Genomic DNA, 16,985 nt, shown 5'->3' with positions numbered 1-16,985 from the left:
CTTATTTTTAAATTTAAAAATTAATAAATAATATGCTTTCAGAAATTTCCTTTTTTTATTATTATTATTTTTTTGTGGGTGGTGACAGGCACCTTCACTTGCATGTTACACATCCATTATTTGTATGTGTTATAATTTTGTTTACATTCATTTAAAAATGTCAAAAGCTATGGGCTAAAAATAATTAATAATCTACTTGAAAAGACTAAAAGGTCTTTTTAAGAGGACCACATCTAGTCAGCCTTGGACTTGAGAAGGTGCTTTAATGCTTTGACTGTCATATTTAACCTAAACCAACCAAATAACTAGTAATTTTACATTGTTGGTATGACTGAAGAAGACTTATCATTTAATTAAAATTATTAATGTAACCCTAACCAGTCATCACCACTGCATTTTTCAAGCTTGCTCTATTCCAGAAATGCAAGACTTGGAATGTTAATTTTTAACTTTTGCTTAGGTTAAACACAATTATTTTTATAATAATAGATAAATTATAATTTTGGTATATAAAAAGAATGATTATAACTAAACAAAACAAAATATAACATGTGACCAAAACTAAGCATGACAGTAAACCTGAACTATATTTTAAAACTAAATAATTAGTTTGGTGAACTATATTTTAAAACTAAATAATTAGTTTGGTGAACTATATTTTAAAACTAAATTATTAATTTGGTCTGTTTAACCGGTTTACTCAAACTAAAGTAATATATATATAGATATATAGTATATAATTAATATTAATTTTTTAAATTATCAAATTTGAGAAAGTTCATGCTAGGATTATAAATATGAATTCTAAAATCTAAAATCAAACATGAGGCTCATACATGCTCTTTCCAAGTAAATTTTAATCTATTAAATTATTAAAACCAATTTAAATACTAAAACATAAAACACCGTCTAGTCCACAGTGAGATACAAGGAGAACATAAAACAGTGTTTTCCACCTTTAATTGAGATATAATGATATTTTCATGCATATTAAAAAATATATTTTTTTTTGTATTTTAAAAATATTAAATACAAATTTTTTTTCATTTATAAATTATCCTCATTTTATCCCTTCTTAACTAGTTTCAATAATTATCTACAACATAAAATTTTTTTATTTTTATTAAAGTAAATAAAGCACAAATTTATTAAAAATTAAACATATACAAAACAAAAAAAACAGAATGAGACTAGGAGGACATCTTCTGGGATGATGCACACCTGGACTAAAGATATATTTGTTAGCCCACATTAATAGACTAAAAGTCCAATAGAAGACCCATTGGTTTGTGTTTGAAAGTGGGTGTGTAGTGAAATTGGCCATTTGGTGGCATTAATCACGGTTCACCATGCGTTGCACCCAAATACACACTTAACATGAGACAAATGATTCACAGTTGTTTTGGAACACTAGGTGCGCTCCGGTTTACGTCTCCTTTTTCTCCTTCTGTTTTGAAATTCTTGGTACTCAATTCAAACATTCTAAAAGAAGTTGCTTCTTTTCAAAGAATTTTTACAAAATATTTAATAATCACAGAGAAAAAAAAATTGAGACTTGAATCTTATTTTATATTTCTTAAATATTAAGCGAAAAGACATTAGCTAGTAAACTTCATTTTATTTTCTCATTGTCGATAGAAAGATATTATGACACTTTTTATACATATATTTTTTTAACTACAATGATAATATTTTGGAGATTAAGATATTTGATTTTCATGTGAAATGTCAAAATTTGACTCTTAGTTAGGGCTCACTAATAAAAATATATTTATTAAGACAGCTTTGTAAAAACATAAATAAATAAATAAATATGCTTGTAAAAATATTTAAAATCATGATTTTTTTTTTTACTTTTTTTAAATTCTATTATGTTGTCACCTCTGTAAAAAATACATTATGCTTATATGTATATATTAAAGAAAATTCTTATGCATGCACACTTTGGTGGTTAATTTCAAATTATTGCACTAAATTATTATATTATTTATTATTTAATAAAAAATCATATTGTTCACCAATTAAATAAATTGGAATTTTTACTCAAAAATATCTTCTTCAAATAAATAAATACAATAATTTTAAAATATAAATTTATTTTGTAAATAATTGTAGAGTATTAAAACAATGCAAAAAAAACATATATAAGTTTTTTTAAAAAAAAATGGGATACACTACTTTGTTAAATAAAAAAAAAAAACACGTACAACCTAGATAATTACCTCTAAATATTCAATATTTAAAAATATACACGGCTATTTATATATAATTGATAACAATATCAATACTAGACTATCATCATAATAAAATGAGTAGTAGTACTAAAATATAATTAAAGAGTGGTTTACCACTGTCAAAAAAATATTTAATTTTAGATTACATGAATAAAGAAAATTTACAAAGGTGCATACATTTAATCCAAAGTTTTTATAGAGATATGAATATAAAAAAATCAAGTTATTAATGGAATTTCTCGAAATTTAAGTCAAGGAGATAAAAATAATTTTTCACCGTAAAAAAAAAATTTCAATTTTAAGAAATACATGAGAAGAGAAAATATACAAAGATGCATACATTTAATTTGAAGTTTTTACAAAGGTATGAATGTAAATATATATATATATATATATATATCAAGATATTAATTGAAATTTCTTGCAATTCAAGTCAAGGAGATAACAATTTTAGAAATACATGAAAAGAGAAAATTTACAAAGATGCATACATTTAATCCAAAGTTTTTACACAAATACGAATGTAAAAAAAAATCAAGATATTCTAAATAGAGTTTCTTGAAATTCAAGACAAGGAGATAAAAGTAATTTCTCACACCAAGAGCACTATAAAATTTCCGCGGTTAGCGATGAAACCGGAGTCAAATCCCATAACCTTGCCCACAACTTTCCCAAAATACCCTAATTAAAAAATAAATAAAATAATTCAAAACTATAATTCCTATTCTACCCCTTCAGATCCTATAAATACTCTCACTCTTCTTCTCCCTCTTCCCACATTGCCCCTTCCTCTCTCTCTCTCTCTCTCTTCATTTCAATGGAAACCAAGATCGGAGCATTAGACGCGCCGGTGAAGCCGGCTTCCAATGGCGTCGGCGGCTCACCAACCCCGTCAAGCCACACCATTAGCCCCTCACCGCCGGCCAACGGCGTATCCTCTGAGGCCACGCTTGGCCGCCATCTCGCTCGCCGGCTCGTCCAAATCGGCGTCAGAGACGTCTTCGCCGTTCCTGGAGATTTCAACCTAACTCTACTTGACCATCTAATCGCCGAGCCAGAGCTCAAACTCATCGGCTGTTGCAACGAGCTCAATGCCGGCTATGCTGCCGATGGCTACGCTCGACGCCGCGGTGTTGGCGCATGCGCCGTTACCTTCACCGTCGGTGGGCTCAGCGTTATCAACGCCGTCGCTGGAGCTTACTCTGAGAACCTCCCTGTTGTGTTCATCGTCGGCGGGCCAAACTCCAACGACTACGGTACTAATCGGATCCTCCACCACACTATCGGGTTATCGGATTTTTCTCAAGAGATCCGATGTTTCCAGGCGGTGACTTGTTACCAGGTATGGATCCCGTCACCCGCTCCCTCTTCTTTCGTTTGTGCTATTTAGCAGCGATGTGGTCACCGTCCGGTGTGAATTGCAGGCCGTGGTGAATCATTTGGATGACGCACATGAGTTGATAGATGGCGCCATATCAACAGCACTGAAAGAAAGCAAACCGGTTTATATTAGCATCAGTTGTAATCTCGCTGGGATTCCACATCCAACGTTCACTAAAGATCCTGTGCCATTCTTTTTGTCTCCCAAGTGAGTGTAATTTTTCAAATTTTTAATATAACTTCGTTGATTTATAATGCAAATAAATAATTGTGTATATATATATATATGAACAACAGGATTAGTAATAAGCAGAGCTTGGAAGCAGCGGTGGAAGCAACGGCAGCGTTCTTAAACAAAGCCGTGAAACCGGTCCTCGTGGCCGGGCCGAAGCTTCGAGTGGCGAAAGCCATTGAATCATTCATAGAACTCGCAGACGCCTCCTGCTACCCGATCGCCACAATGCCATCGGCCAAAGGTCTCTTCCCTGAAGACCATCCCAAGTTCATTGGCACATACTGGGGTGCCATTAGCACCTCCTTCTGCTCTGAGATTGTTGAATCCTCTGACGCTTACCTCTTCGCCGGCCCTGTATTCAATGACTACACCTCTGTTGGTTACTCACTGCTCATTAAGACGGAGAAGGCTGTGATTGTGCAACCAGAGCGTGTGGTTATTCCTAATGGCCCTGCTTTTGGTTGCATTCTCATGAAGGATTTTCTCCATGCATTGGCCAAGAGAATCAAGAGGAACACCACTGCTTATGAGAACTATGAGCGCATCTTTGTCCCCGGAGGTGTTCCTCGTAAGGCAGTAAGCAGAGAGGCTTTGAGAGTGAACGTGTTGTTCATGCATATACAAAGGATGCTCTCTGGTCAGACTGCTGTCATTGCTGAGACTGGTGATTCTTGGTTCAACTGCCAGAAACTCAAGCTTCCTCCTGGTTGTGGGTAAGCATAACACTTCTACAATTATTATTACATATTAAGATCTCAAACTTTATGTATATATTTAATCAAAGGAGTGATTTTTGCTGCAGATATGAGTTTCAAATGCAGTATGGATCAATAGGATGGTCTGTGGGTGCTACACTTGGGTATGCTCAAGCTGCAAAAGATAAGCGTGTCATTGCTTGCATTGGTGATGGGAGCTTTCAGGTTCCAATATTTAAAACTCTGAAATTAATAATTACTCATATATATCCTTAGAGTTCATTAACAATGTATGATTTTTTCAATGTAGGTGACAGCCCAAGATGTGTCGACGATGATACGGTGTGGGCAAAACAGCATTATTTTTCTGATAAACAATGGAGGATACACAATTGAAGTGGAGATACATGATGGTCCTTACAATGTGATAAAAAACTGGGACTATACTGCTTTTGTTGATGCTATTCATAATGGTGAAGGCAAATGTTGGACTGCTAAAGTTCATTGTGAGGAGGAGCTAAAAGAGGCTATTGAAATGGCAATGGGAGCCAAGAAAGACTGCTTGTGCTTCATAGAAGTGATTGTTCATAAGGATGATACCAGCAAAGAGTTGCTTGAATGGGGTTCTAGAGTTTCTGCTGCAAATAGCAGGCCTCCAAATCCACAGTAGACTTTTAGATCACAGTGTTGATTTATATTTCTTGCATGATTTTTGCTTGTAAGTGTGTTTCTTTGATTGTTATTTGTTAATGAGTGTCTATGTTATTGTTGTGTTACAATAAACAATGGTGCATAATGGCCTCCATTTGAGTGAATGTAGTAGAAAATTAAGCACAATTTGATTTGTTAATTATCAGATTTTAAATTAAGAAGTCTTAATTTAGATAAGCAGTGGGATAATTATGCTTGAAAAATTACAGTCATGAAAAATCTTGATTTGTTTTCTCTTGTTTTCAAATCTGTTTGTATTGTTCTTTGTTTGTTCTGTTTTCTTCATTTTAATAAATCTCTTGTTTATCTACAATATTCATATATATATATATATATAAATAAGTAGATGCGTAATTGTGTCAAAATTTTTACTCGTCTATTAATTACTTTATATTGACAAATTTGTTGATACATTATTTGTTTCTCGGTTCAGTAGATAAACAAAACTATATTTAACTACAAATCACAATTAGGTAGGTGCTCATTAATTAGTTCGCTATTTTAAAATTGGATTATTCATGCTGTCAATATTGGCAAACATCATGCTAGCATTAAAAGTATGAATACCATAAATGGTTCCCAATAAATAATCTTATGCATGCTCTTCCAGTCTTCCCCTGATGACTTAGTGAAATCAATCTAAATATTAAGACATAAATCAGTACTTTAATTTATTTAGTCAAGAGTATAATGATATTTTTCATGCATTGCATGATATTTATATATATAGTGAACATTAGTAGACCGCAAAGAATTAAGAGCCCATTGGTTTGTGTGTGAAGTTTGTGCGGTGGAACAAATCACCAAATATATATTGATCCAAAAATGTGAACCATGGGCTAAGCTTAAACATTGTAACAAATCATACTACTAGCTTCTCATTTGCATATTGATCTTTTAAAAATATATAATCTACAATGATCTATATAAAAAAAAAATTTAGAAAAACATAGGCACACAAGTTTGATATGTAATAACTCAAAATAAGTTTTCACGGCTATATTAATATTTTTTTTTTCTCAAAAAAGCTTAGGTAATTAAATTTATCTTAAAGAATTTTGTTTCAGAGATTAGATGACAGATAAAACCAAAAAACTAAAAACCAAAATTTAACCCGAAAGTCTCAATTTGGAAATGGTGCATCCACTTTAATATGGTATGACTACTTGCTTCTATTGCTTATTCCATCTCTAGAGTAAATTGCCCCATCTCAAAAAACAGGGACTCCAAATTTTGGAGTTTGGCATCTAATAGGAACGTCTCTATTAAGCTTTTTATTGCTTCATCAATGGTCTGCCTTGTCAATAAACTTTAACAATTTGGGGAGGTTTATGACCATAAAAAATTAATATTTTTAATTGGCTTGTATTTAACAATAAAATCCCAACATTTAACAATCTTTTTATCAAGAGATGTAGCAGACTCTTATTCGCTATGTGGATGCTATGCTCTATAGCAATTTAGACAATTAATCATCTCTTTCTCCACTACTTTTTTGCTTTTAGACTATGGCATTATTTCGATAACATATTCAGTCTTACCCAGTAGCTTAATTCTTTATCTGAACTATAGGATTTCTGGAGGAGGGACCTTAAACCTTTTCTTAAAAACACTTGGGGTCTCTTGGTTCATGAAATTATTTGGATCGTTTGATTAGAACCATATAATTGCACTTTTAATTATTTTTTGCTCCTGAAGTTTTCAATTATTCTATATATTATATACATGTTTCTTCTTTATTTGTTGCCCTTAACGTTAAAAAAACAATGATAAATATTCTATGTCCACGTTAAATAAGGCCTCTAATACCTAGAGTCCTAAATTAGTAATTTTGGAGATCCGACGACCATTATCCACGCCGATTATATTCTCTTTCATTTCGGTAGAGTTGTACCACCTAGGTAGACGCCACCTTCCTTCACTATCTCCAGGGTATCACCTATCCATTTTCTATTGTCTCAAGTTTTATTTTATTTTATTTTATTCTGTTTAACTTTTCAATGACTAATGAATATTTACTTCTATTGGTTTTTTGTGTACAAACCTTAATTTTTAATAAAATAGTGGTTCACCCATTTAAAAAAAAAAGGAGAATTGGTTATAAACCCCTCAAAAGTTCTATAATTGCATATTTACCCTCCGAAAAAACATAATTGTATATATACCGAAAAATATAGGTAATCATGCGGATATGCTCCTATCAGTTGAGATACCGATAATCAAACTTGATTAACTATGGTTATAACTTGGATTAAGATATACAAAAGGTCCAAAAATAACCCTTGTACAACTTACTTTTTCAATGGTATATATGCTGATGGTATAATGGTAATTTTTATATATTTGTTGTTTGTTAATAGATGGTTTTTCAACTAATTTGAACCCCAGTGTATATACTGCAATTATCGTATATTATTCGGCCAGTATGTATGCAATTAACTTTTATTCATGGGCAAATATGCAATTTCAAAATTTTTTAGGGGTACACCTGCAAAAGCCCCAAAAAAAAATAGTTTGAGCTTGATCGGGATCAAATATTCGATCTTAAAACCAATTACTACATAGTATTGGGCCACCTTTTACAAACCTTGATAAGTTTAGGTCTAGCAAGAATTTTGGTGGGGTTCCGCAGAGGCCCATGGGCCATGCCCATCCCTACTTTGTTCTATTTCAAAAGAGAAATGACACCTTAAATGAAAATATTTTATAAATACAAACAACCAGAAAAAGCACTTTGAGCCATTGATATATTATATACAATATATGACAACAAGTTCCAAGATTTGATAGTATCTCATTCATCTTCTATTATTTAACCAAATCATTAACTTATTTTATAAAATAAAAATTCAACCGATTTAAATAAGTCACCCCATTTGAATTTCATCACTCTATCGGGTTATCGGATTTTTTTCACAAGGGATCCGATCTTTTCGGGTGGTGACTTATTATTAGGTATGGCTCGAGTCAATTTTTTTGATTTTCTTTCTTTCTTTTTAATAATTATTTATTTTCTTGGTTAATGTTGTTTGGTGGGGGATCGTTTGTAACCGGCCATGTGAATTGTGGGTGATGGTGAATCACGTGGAAAAGATGCGCATGCGTTAATTAATAATAGATTGCACAATAGCCACAGAAATGAAGGAGAACAAATTGGTTTATGTGTGTATTGGTTGTGACTACCCCAAACATTCACCTAATTCTTTAGTACTCTAATGTTAATTTTATTTTATTTTATAATAGGTGTTAAGCGTCTTTTATTTAAGAGTTTGTCATTGAACATATATGTAGAAAAGTATATTAGTTATGGTGACTTATAGACCCTCTCTGACGACTTATTAACTCGATCAGGCACCATATTGAGTTATACTGAGTTAATAAGTCTCTTTACTATGCAACCATAGAGGGGAAAGATATGACTTCTCCCACATAAGACCCTATTTGGGATCTATTTGAAAAATATCATAAACAATAACTAAGTTATGTGGCCCATTTTAAATAGTATCTAAGCCTAGAAACAGTGGGAATATTATTACTACAATATCATGGATTTCGACTTTGACTCTTTTGAGTCTATCCACCTACTATCATGTGACAATCCATTGATCTACACAGTGGTTGTCTAGTACTATATATATATATATATATCAAAGTTTAATCCATTTTTACGGCAAACAAAAACATATTTATTTATTTATTTATTTGAAAATTGTGGAGATTTGAAAATTTTTCATATTTTAAAAACTTTGTTAACTTTATTAAATCGTAAGAAATTATCATTTTTTTTAATCATATTTCTGTCTCAACTTTTCACTTGCCTCACGCAATAGGTCCTTGAATTTGAGAAGCTCATGTAAGGGTGATGAGCTCACTTTAGACCCAACACTCAAATTCACTAGGTCATACATAAGATTGTGCTCGGATCTCCGGAAACTTATTAATGAGCTCATTAATTAAGAGATATATGGAATAGATAAATAAATAAATCTTTTTAAAATAAAAAACCAATATGAATGAATAAGAGAGAATAAACCCCTTAACGATAATTAAAATGAGTTCATTATGATTAATGATGTTCCGGTGAGGACAAAACAACATCATCTTTCTCATCAACAATTAACAGAGAATAAACAATTAAATTAATGACATATTATAGTCATTTTTTTGGTAAAAAATAGAATTACCCTACTATTGTTGATGCCATTCATTACAACGGTGCATTCAAATGCTAGACTATTAAAAATCATTTTGAGAATGAACTAAAGGAAATTATTATTGTTTAACTTATGCTAGTAAGTGCATCTTTGATTGTTAGTTTGTATTTTGTGCTCTCACTGGTCACCCTCATGTTATTGTTAAAACTAATGTGGGGGTCCTCTAATTAGTTATCCGAACTATGAATACTTAGGTAAAAATAAAGAAATTTAGTGAAGTTATATAATATCAAACTAAACTATTAAACAAAATAGTAAAAATAATCTTATTTAAATTCTAGTCAGTGATACATGATGAGATTACATATTTAATTTTTTCTTAAATCCATTCCGACTGAAGTTGTCATGTTCTTTTCTTCATCAATAAAAGATGTTTTCGGATCTCCATCAAACCCTACCTTCAAATACAAAAAAGTAAATATTATCAATATGTTACTATTTTTATAACCATTATGTATTATTCTCATCAACTTCTTTTAATGAAGGGAATATTTAACATAAATATATTGAACTAAATGTAAAAATAAATAACAAAACTAAACCTTGTAAAATGAAGGGAGAAGTTACTTTATAAATAACTAAACACGATCTCATGCCAAATCATAAACAAAGAGTTCCTTGAACCCCATTAGCTAGGCCAAGAGGAAAATATTACTAAAAAAGCCAAAACAAAAATAAAAGTTCATATTGTACTTTACTAAGGAATAACCTAAAATAAATAAAAGAAAACAAATAAAAAGAAAAAAACTTGAAAATCCAAAAAAACAATCAATGAAAAGATGATTGGCTTAAAGCTAAGGAAAGTAAATATTATTTTCGAAGAAAAATAATAACAATTTTTATAAAATAAATAAAACCCCTTTTCATCAATTACATCGAATAACAAAAAAAACCCGCTTATGCATAAAGTAGTATATGTAGGTTGTTTATGCTAAATAAATTCAAATGCAAGCGATTGTTAAAATGCTTTTTCCTTCTAATAATTCACTTTTATTTTTTTTAAATAAATTCACTTGTGTTTGCATAGTAGCTTCAGCATATAAAATCTAGATTATATTCAATTATTAAAATAGAATATTCTAATTTAGTTTTAAATTTTTTTATAATTGTAAAAATTGAAGTAAGAAAAATGTAATTGATTTTGGTAATAATATATATAGTAGAGAGTGGCATGGCAGATTATATAAATAAACAGTTGGAACGTAATTCTCAATTATATTATGATAGTGGTTGAAGATAAATTTAATTATTCTCTTGATTTATAATGCACAAACACTTTACAAAATAATAAACCATGATCTTTCTAAGATCTCTTCTTTCAGAAGGTCACATCTTGCACACAATTTCACAGCTCATTGATAAGATGGGATCATGGGAACAAAGATATTTCATTTCTTTTCATAGTCTTGTGATTGATGTGTATATATATATTGTGTGTGTATATATATATGCCAATGATATCAACACCCTATAATTATGTCTCATGAGAGAGGGGAAGAAATTAGCATTAATTAATGCATTAAAAGGGTTTAAAACTACAAAAATAACAGAAGCAAACTATTACAACATTTGCTAGTTTTACCAAGCTGTTTCAGTTTGCCTGAATTATTTAATAAATTTAACCATCCTCTTTTTTTTTTACAGAAATTAATTAGTTTAAATATATATTTAATAATTAATTTTTATAAATAATAATCATTATATAATTTAAAAATAAAATTTATTTTTATCAATGTTAAGTAAAGATAAAAAAATTAGAATGATTTCAAACATCCGAGACTTTAATTCCACTATCTTAATCCCTAGACAAACACACGTTGTTATTATTTTTATATTTTTAATTACTTTTCTTTATAATTTTCCCTAATAATTTCAAAATTTATGATAAAATTTAGAAAAAAATTTCAAACTCATAGTTAGATCCATATTTTTTTAATCCTCAAAAATTGTGTATACAGTTATATACATTTTAAAAAAAATTATGAATTTTTTTTTCCTGTAACAGTTGTCATATCTTGTATATAATTTGGTAGTCAATTAATAATATTTAAAAAAAAACAAGGTGATAAGAAAAACACAAAAAACGGAGTCAAAGATATTTCCGTTATTTTCAATGTGCTTCACAGGATTGAATGTTTTATAATTCGTTGTATTTGACCTGATAATTTATAGATGTAAAGGAGGCCCCAAAACAAACTCTGCATCCATACTATCTTATGTCTCTTAAATATGTATGCTAATCCATTATTTAATTATTTTTTTAAAAATTATAAAATAAATGAGAAAAAAAAATTCAGAGAATGGAGTTCAACTAAGACAAATGAGTTCAGCTAGATTATGCAATACACAAACTAAACTAAATAAATTTTCTAAAAAAAGAATTTACATAATAAATTGAGTAATATTATTTATTTATTTAACAAAAAGCAAATATAAAAATACACAAATTATGATAATTTTATTGAACTTTGAGGTGCATTATAAGTGACTTAAAATTTTTTTGTCATATAATTAATCTGAAAAACGGAGATTATTTAGTATTTAGAGTACTGCAAGAACAAAATTATTAGCATAAAAATTTGATCATTTCACCGATGCACCACGTGATAACTCACCATTAAGTTAATGTGCCACATGATAACACACAATTAAGCTAACCGGAGTTGTTGAGTAATAATTTTTTCAAAATAGTTTGTTAATATTTAAAAAAATAATAATAATTACAAAAAAAAAATTTAAAATAAATGCAAAAAAGATGCTTGATAGATTAGATTTATGATGCATGGAATGTGAACGGAAACCATCACCAAAGTGTACGGTTAAAAAGCACCAAAATGTGGGCCAATACCATTTGCATTAAAGAAGCAATAATAGTCCCAAATCGGATAAAAGCAGAAAGTGACATTCCTCCCTCCTTCCCGCCATTCAGATGAGATCTCCACCATTGATTTCCCCTGCCAGCCTGTCAGGATCTTACGGTTACAACCGCCACCGACGTCTGTTGCCACCCTGGACCCCACCCACAGCTGGCTTCGACGACTTCTAACCTCCCGCCAAAAACTCACTCATCACTAGTCAAACATTACGTCAACGCTCCAGCTGTCAAACTCGTACCACCATCTCCGTTACGCAACGTTTCTCCAAACCCACTTTTAACGTCTCCTGCGAAAAACCCGTTTACATTAACGGCATATCTGAAACGTGGCAGTTAAACGTATGACGTCAGATATACGAGGTTTAGGCGGTTACTAACCAATGCTTTCATTTTTACCCTTCTTTTTTTTTTCTTTAATTTTTTTATTAATTTTATTAACCGCCCATTTTAGTTGAACCTTGTGTTTCCCATCCTGACCAAGCTGGCAAACATGAGTAACAACAGCATAAGTAACCGCCGTAAGGGCATCAAGTGGAAAAAGTAAAGAGTAAGTGTGCGGAGCACGTGCTGGAAAATGGAAATCGTTCGACTCCATCCCCATCCGAAAACGAAAACGGTTGTTGAAAATCGGAAACGAATCCCCCAACGCTAGCAACCAAATTAACCACTCTAATTTAATTTCTATATAAACTAAAAAAAACTCGATCATCTTCATAGAAAAAAAAGAAAACATAATCGAAACCAAAGAGATGGAGAAAAGCGAAGAAGAAGCGGCGAGGATCAAGGGATCATGGAGCCCGGAAGAGGATGCAGCCTTGACGAGGCTCGTCGAGCGCCATGGCGCTCGGAACTGGACCACGATCAGCGCCGGCGTGCCGGGGAGATCTGGGAAATCTTGTAGGTTACGGTGGTGTAACCAGCTGAGCCCGTCTGTGCATCACCGACCTTTTACGCCGGCGGAGGATGCTGCTATTCTCGCCGCCCATGCGAAGCATGGGAACCGATGGGCCACCATCGCACGCCTCCTTCCTGGCCGCACCGACAACGCGATCAAGAACCATTGGAACTCCACTCTCCGCCGCCGTGGGCTTTCTCAGTCCCAGATCGCTCCTTCTACTTCGAATTCCCTCCCTTCGCCTCCGCGCTCTTCGGTGCCGGAGACTCCGGAGAATTCAGAGTCCGCTTCGAAGAGACAGTGCCGGAGAGAGGATGAGGTGGATGAGACTGGGCTTTGTCTTTCGCTGAGCCCGCCGGGTGGTGCGGACGTCGCCGGCTCCGGCGTTGATGCCGCCGGTGGCGGCGAGAAGAGATGGCAAACGGAGATCAAGGATGTGGATTTCGTTAAGATTATGAGAGAGATGATCGCGGACGAGGTAAGGATTTATATCAATAGATTTAGATCGGAAAATGGTGACCGTTCATCACTATTTGATACCGACCTTAAGAGGACAGCAAACGGTCAGGATTAGATTAGATTTAGATTTTTTTTTTCTTGTTAATTTTATTATTATTATTTTTCATTATTTAAATAATGTAGAGGCGTTTATTTGTAACAGAGAGATAGAGATAGAGAATCACATTTCATCCCTTCCTCTCAGAAGAAAATAGTTTTAATTCTTTTAATCCATTTATATGGGTTTTTTTTAATAAATTAGAAAATTAATTTGTTTTATTTATATATATGTATATTTTTATAATGCGCAAATCACCTCTAAGCACATGTTTTTTATTATTAGAGATTTACCTATTTAATAGGAGAATATAGAACCTTCCATCTTTTATATAGGAGTTATATAGTTTAATTGCTTGACTATTACCATGGTTGTGAAAATAAATAATCAGATAAAAATTAGTTAAGATTAAAAGATCCTAAAATGAGAATTATGAAAGAATGTCGGAAATAGCAATATAGTATTAAATGTATGTAATTTAAAAAATCATTTAGTCATTAGAAGAAATTGTTTAGATTTGGAAAATAATTTGGGGTATTATTATTTAATTTTAAAAAATGTAAATGAGATTTCGAATATTATCTTAGACACGAGCAAATTTGGACCGTAATTTAAATTCTATTTTTGATTTTTTTTAATATTATATATTAGATACTTTTTGTAACTAGTTTGTACGGATGTTACAAGAAATTTAATTTAAAATATTCAAAATAAATTAACATATTTGAGATTTTTCACAAAATAAATTAATTAACAAAGTTACTTGGAAACCATCATATTAGAGTTTTTGAGTAAAAATATTAACTAAAAAGAAAAACTCAAAAGCACCTTTGAATCAATCTCATATCAATCTCTTGGTTTGTGAGGTGGATATGAGTGTATATATATGAGGTAAGCAGAGGGAGTAATTTTTTGAAATTTTGGGTGGAATTAATCGGATGATGAATCCCGCTCAAAAAAAATAAAAAAATAAAAAAAATATAAAAATTAAAAAACAGGAGATAAACCGTATACATTAAAAAAAGATAAAGGTTATAAAATATCCATCCGAAATGGACAGATCTTACAATCAAAAAATAGAAAACCAAAGAAAAAACGATGTAAAAATATTTCTAACCGTCTAGAGATCAAAAGAGTAGAGAAGTAAGGCTAACCCTCCAGCTGAGTCTCAGACTATGAACACTATTATGAACTCAAATTTTGAAACTAGTCACATATTTATTAAATAAAATTAACTATTATGAGGGAAAAAAAAGGAGAGAAAAAGATAGGCAAATGGTAGTTTTATAAATCTTTTAGAAAACTTAATTACCCAAAAGAAATATTAGAGTTGGGAGGAAAATAGAATATAAACGGTAGAAATAATATTGAATTAAGACATCTAATATTAATTTTTTTATTTATATAATTAATATCCACATCTATTTATTGTTTGTAAAGTAGGAATGTATTTTTTTTCATGATAGAGTAGGAATGGGTTGTTTTTTAATGTTAGAAATTTACTTTTTTTTAACTGTTTTTATTTTTAATAATATTTTGATTAAAAATAATTATAACTTAAAATAACTTAAAATAGAGATGGCAAACGGAGTTCAAGGATGTTGATTATGTCGTTAGGATTTTGAGAGATGAATATTGCAGAGGATGTGAGGATTTATATTTAGATCGGAAAACGGTGATCAATCACTATTTGTTCCTAAGCCCAATAGAACAACGAACGGTCAGGATTAGATCAGATTTATATATATTTTTCTTAATTATTATTATTATTTTTATAATAATGTGGAGGCTTCTATTTGTAACAAGTGCAATAGAGAATGTGTGAGAATTATCAAATTCCGTCCCTTCTTGTGGGAAGAGAAATAGTGTTTTTAATATTTTATTGAATCAATTTATATCGGTTTTTGTGATAAATTGAAAAATTAAGCAAAATGGATGGAAATTAGTTAGAATGAAATGATCAAGAAATAAGACGATAGAAATATAAATGTAGTATTAAATATATGTGTTTTGAAAATCGTTTAGTTATTACTTATTAGAAGAAATAGTTCAAATTCGGAAGGTACTTTTTTTTAATTTAAAATTTAAAATAAGTTTATTCTTTTTTTTTAAAATTAATTATTATGGATTTTTTAAATAAATTAGAAAATTAAGTTGTTATATTAATTAATTAATTTATTTTTTTTACAATGCACAAATCACCTTGAGGCTCATACTTTTTATTGGCGGAGCTTTCACGATTTAATGTGAGAAAATTTGGCCTTGACCTCTTGAATCGAAGTCAAATGGTTGACTTTTTTTTTTTTTGAAAATATGGATAAATTATTTCAATTAAAAGAAAAGATCAATAGATAAAGTCCACTAGACGTGGTACAAAACCAAAAACAAAAAAACAAAAACAAAAGATAACCAACAATCAATAACACCAACAAATGATTGTGTTACTAGAGGACTGCCCCCAGCCAAGATCACCAACAAAAAAAAAGCGAACTCGCCGGCAATGTGCTCGCTCGTCTCTTCGGCCTGTCTCTCACCACTGCTTGCCTTTGAAGAAAAACAAGACTACGTTTGATGGTACTGATGGAGTCCTCAAACCTCTCTCTAGAGCCCTTGGCCACTGTTGCAAACCAAGACTTATTATCGTGGTAGTGAAAATAAATAATCAAGTAGAAATTAGTTAAGAAATATCGAAATGAGACGTAAGGAGAATGTCAGAAATAGCTATTAAATATATGCAGTTTAAAAATCGTTTAATTATTAGAAGAAATAGTTTAGATTTGGCAAATAATTGGGGGTAGTATTTTTGAATTTTAAAAATTTAAAACAAGATTTTCTCTGCTTTTTTTTTTAACATTATATTAGACATGAGCAAATTTGAACGGTAATTTAAATCCTACTTTTGATTTTTTTAAATATTATATCAGATACTTTTTTAACTAATTTGTACGGTTAATACAACAAGCATATATGATTTACTCTTTTAGGCATACGGTTATTTTTTAATATTTTATATTTTTTAATTAAAATAAACAAACTACTTATTCATTAAAATATGTTCAAAAAATTTTTAAAATAAAAATTTAATTTAAAATATTATATATAAATTAACATATTTGAGATTTTCACAAAATAAATTTATTAACAAGGTTATTTGGAAACCATGATATTTGAGTTTTTGAGTTAAGAAAAA

The 16,985-nt window shown here is 30.8% G+C and overlaps 2 protein-coding genes across 2 annotated transcripts; both read left to right on the top strand.

Annotated features, from left to right (window-relative positions):
* Positions 1 to 3,040: 3,040 nt before the first annotated feature.
* On the top strand, positions 3,041 to 5,339 carry LOC120273909 (pyruvate decarboxylase 2-like). The gene is made up of 5 exons (XM_039280653.1): positions 3,041 to 3,576; positions 3,659 to 3,822; positions 3,912 to 4,562; positions 4,652 to 4,769; positions 4,855 to 5,339. Exons 1-5 carry the CDS (start codon positions 3,052 to 3,054, stop codon positions 5,212 to 5,214), a joined length of 1,818 nt encoding a protein of 605 aa, XP_039136587.1. The 5' UTR covers positions 3,041 to 3,051; the 3' UTR covers positions 5,215 to 5,339.
* Positions 5,340 to 12,866: 7,527 nt separating this feature from the next.
* Positions 12,867 to 13,928, top strand: LOC120273415 (transcription factor MYB77-like). Its single transcript, XM_039280046.1, has one exon. It carries the CDS (start codon positions 13,094 to 13,096, stop codon positions 13,811 to 13,813), a length of 720 nt encoding a protein of 239 aa, XP_039135980.1. The 5' UTR covers positions 12,867 to 13,093; the 3' UTR covers positions 13,814 to 13,928.
* The last annotated feature ends 3,057 nt before the right edge of the window (positions 13,929 to 16,985 follow it).

The sequence above is a fragment of the Dioscorea cayenensis genome, chromosome 12 (genome assembly GCF_009730915.1).
Source record: "Dioscorea cayenensis subsp. rotundata cultivar TDr96_F1 chromosome 12, TDr96_F1_v2_PseudoChromosome.rev07_lg8_w22 25.fasta, whole genome shotgun sequence".
Classification (NCBI taxonomy): domain Eukaryota; kingdom Viridiplantae; phylum Streptophyta; class Magnoliopsida; order Dioscoreales; family Dioscoreaceae; genus Dioscorea; species Dioscorea cayenensis.
The sequence above is the reverse complement of the archived record's forward strand: the minus strand, read 5'-3'. Positions and strand labels throughout refer to the sequence as shown.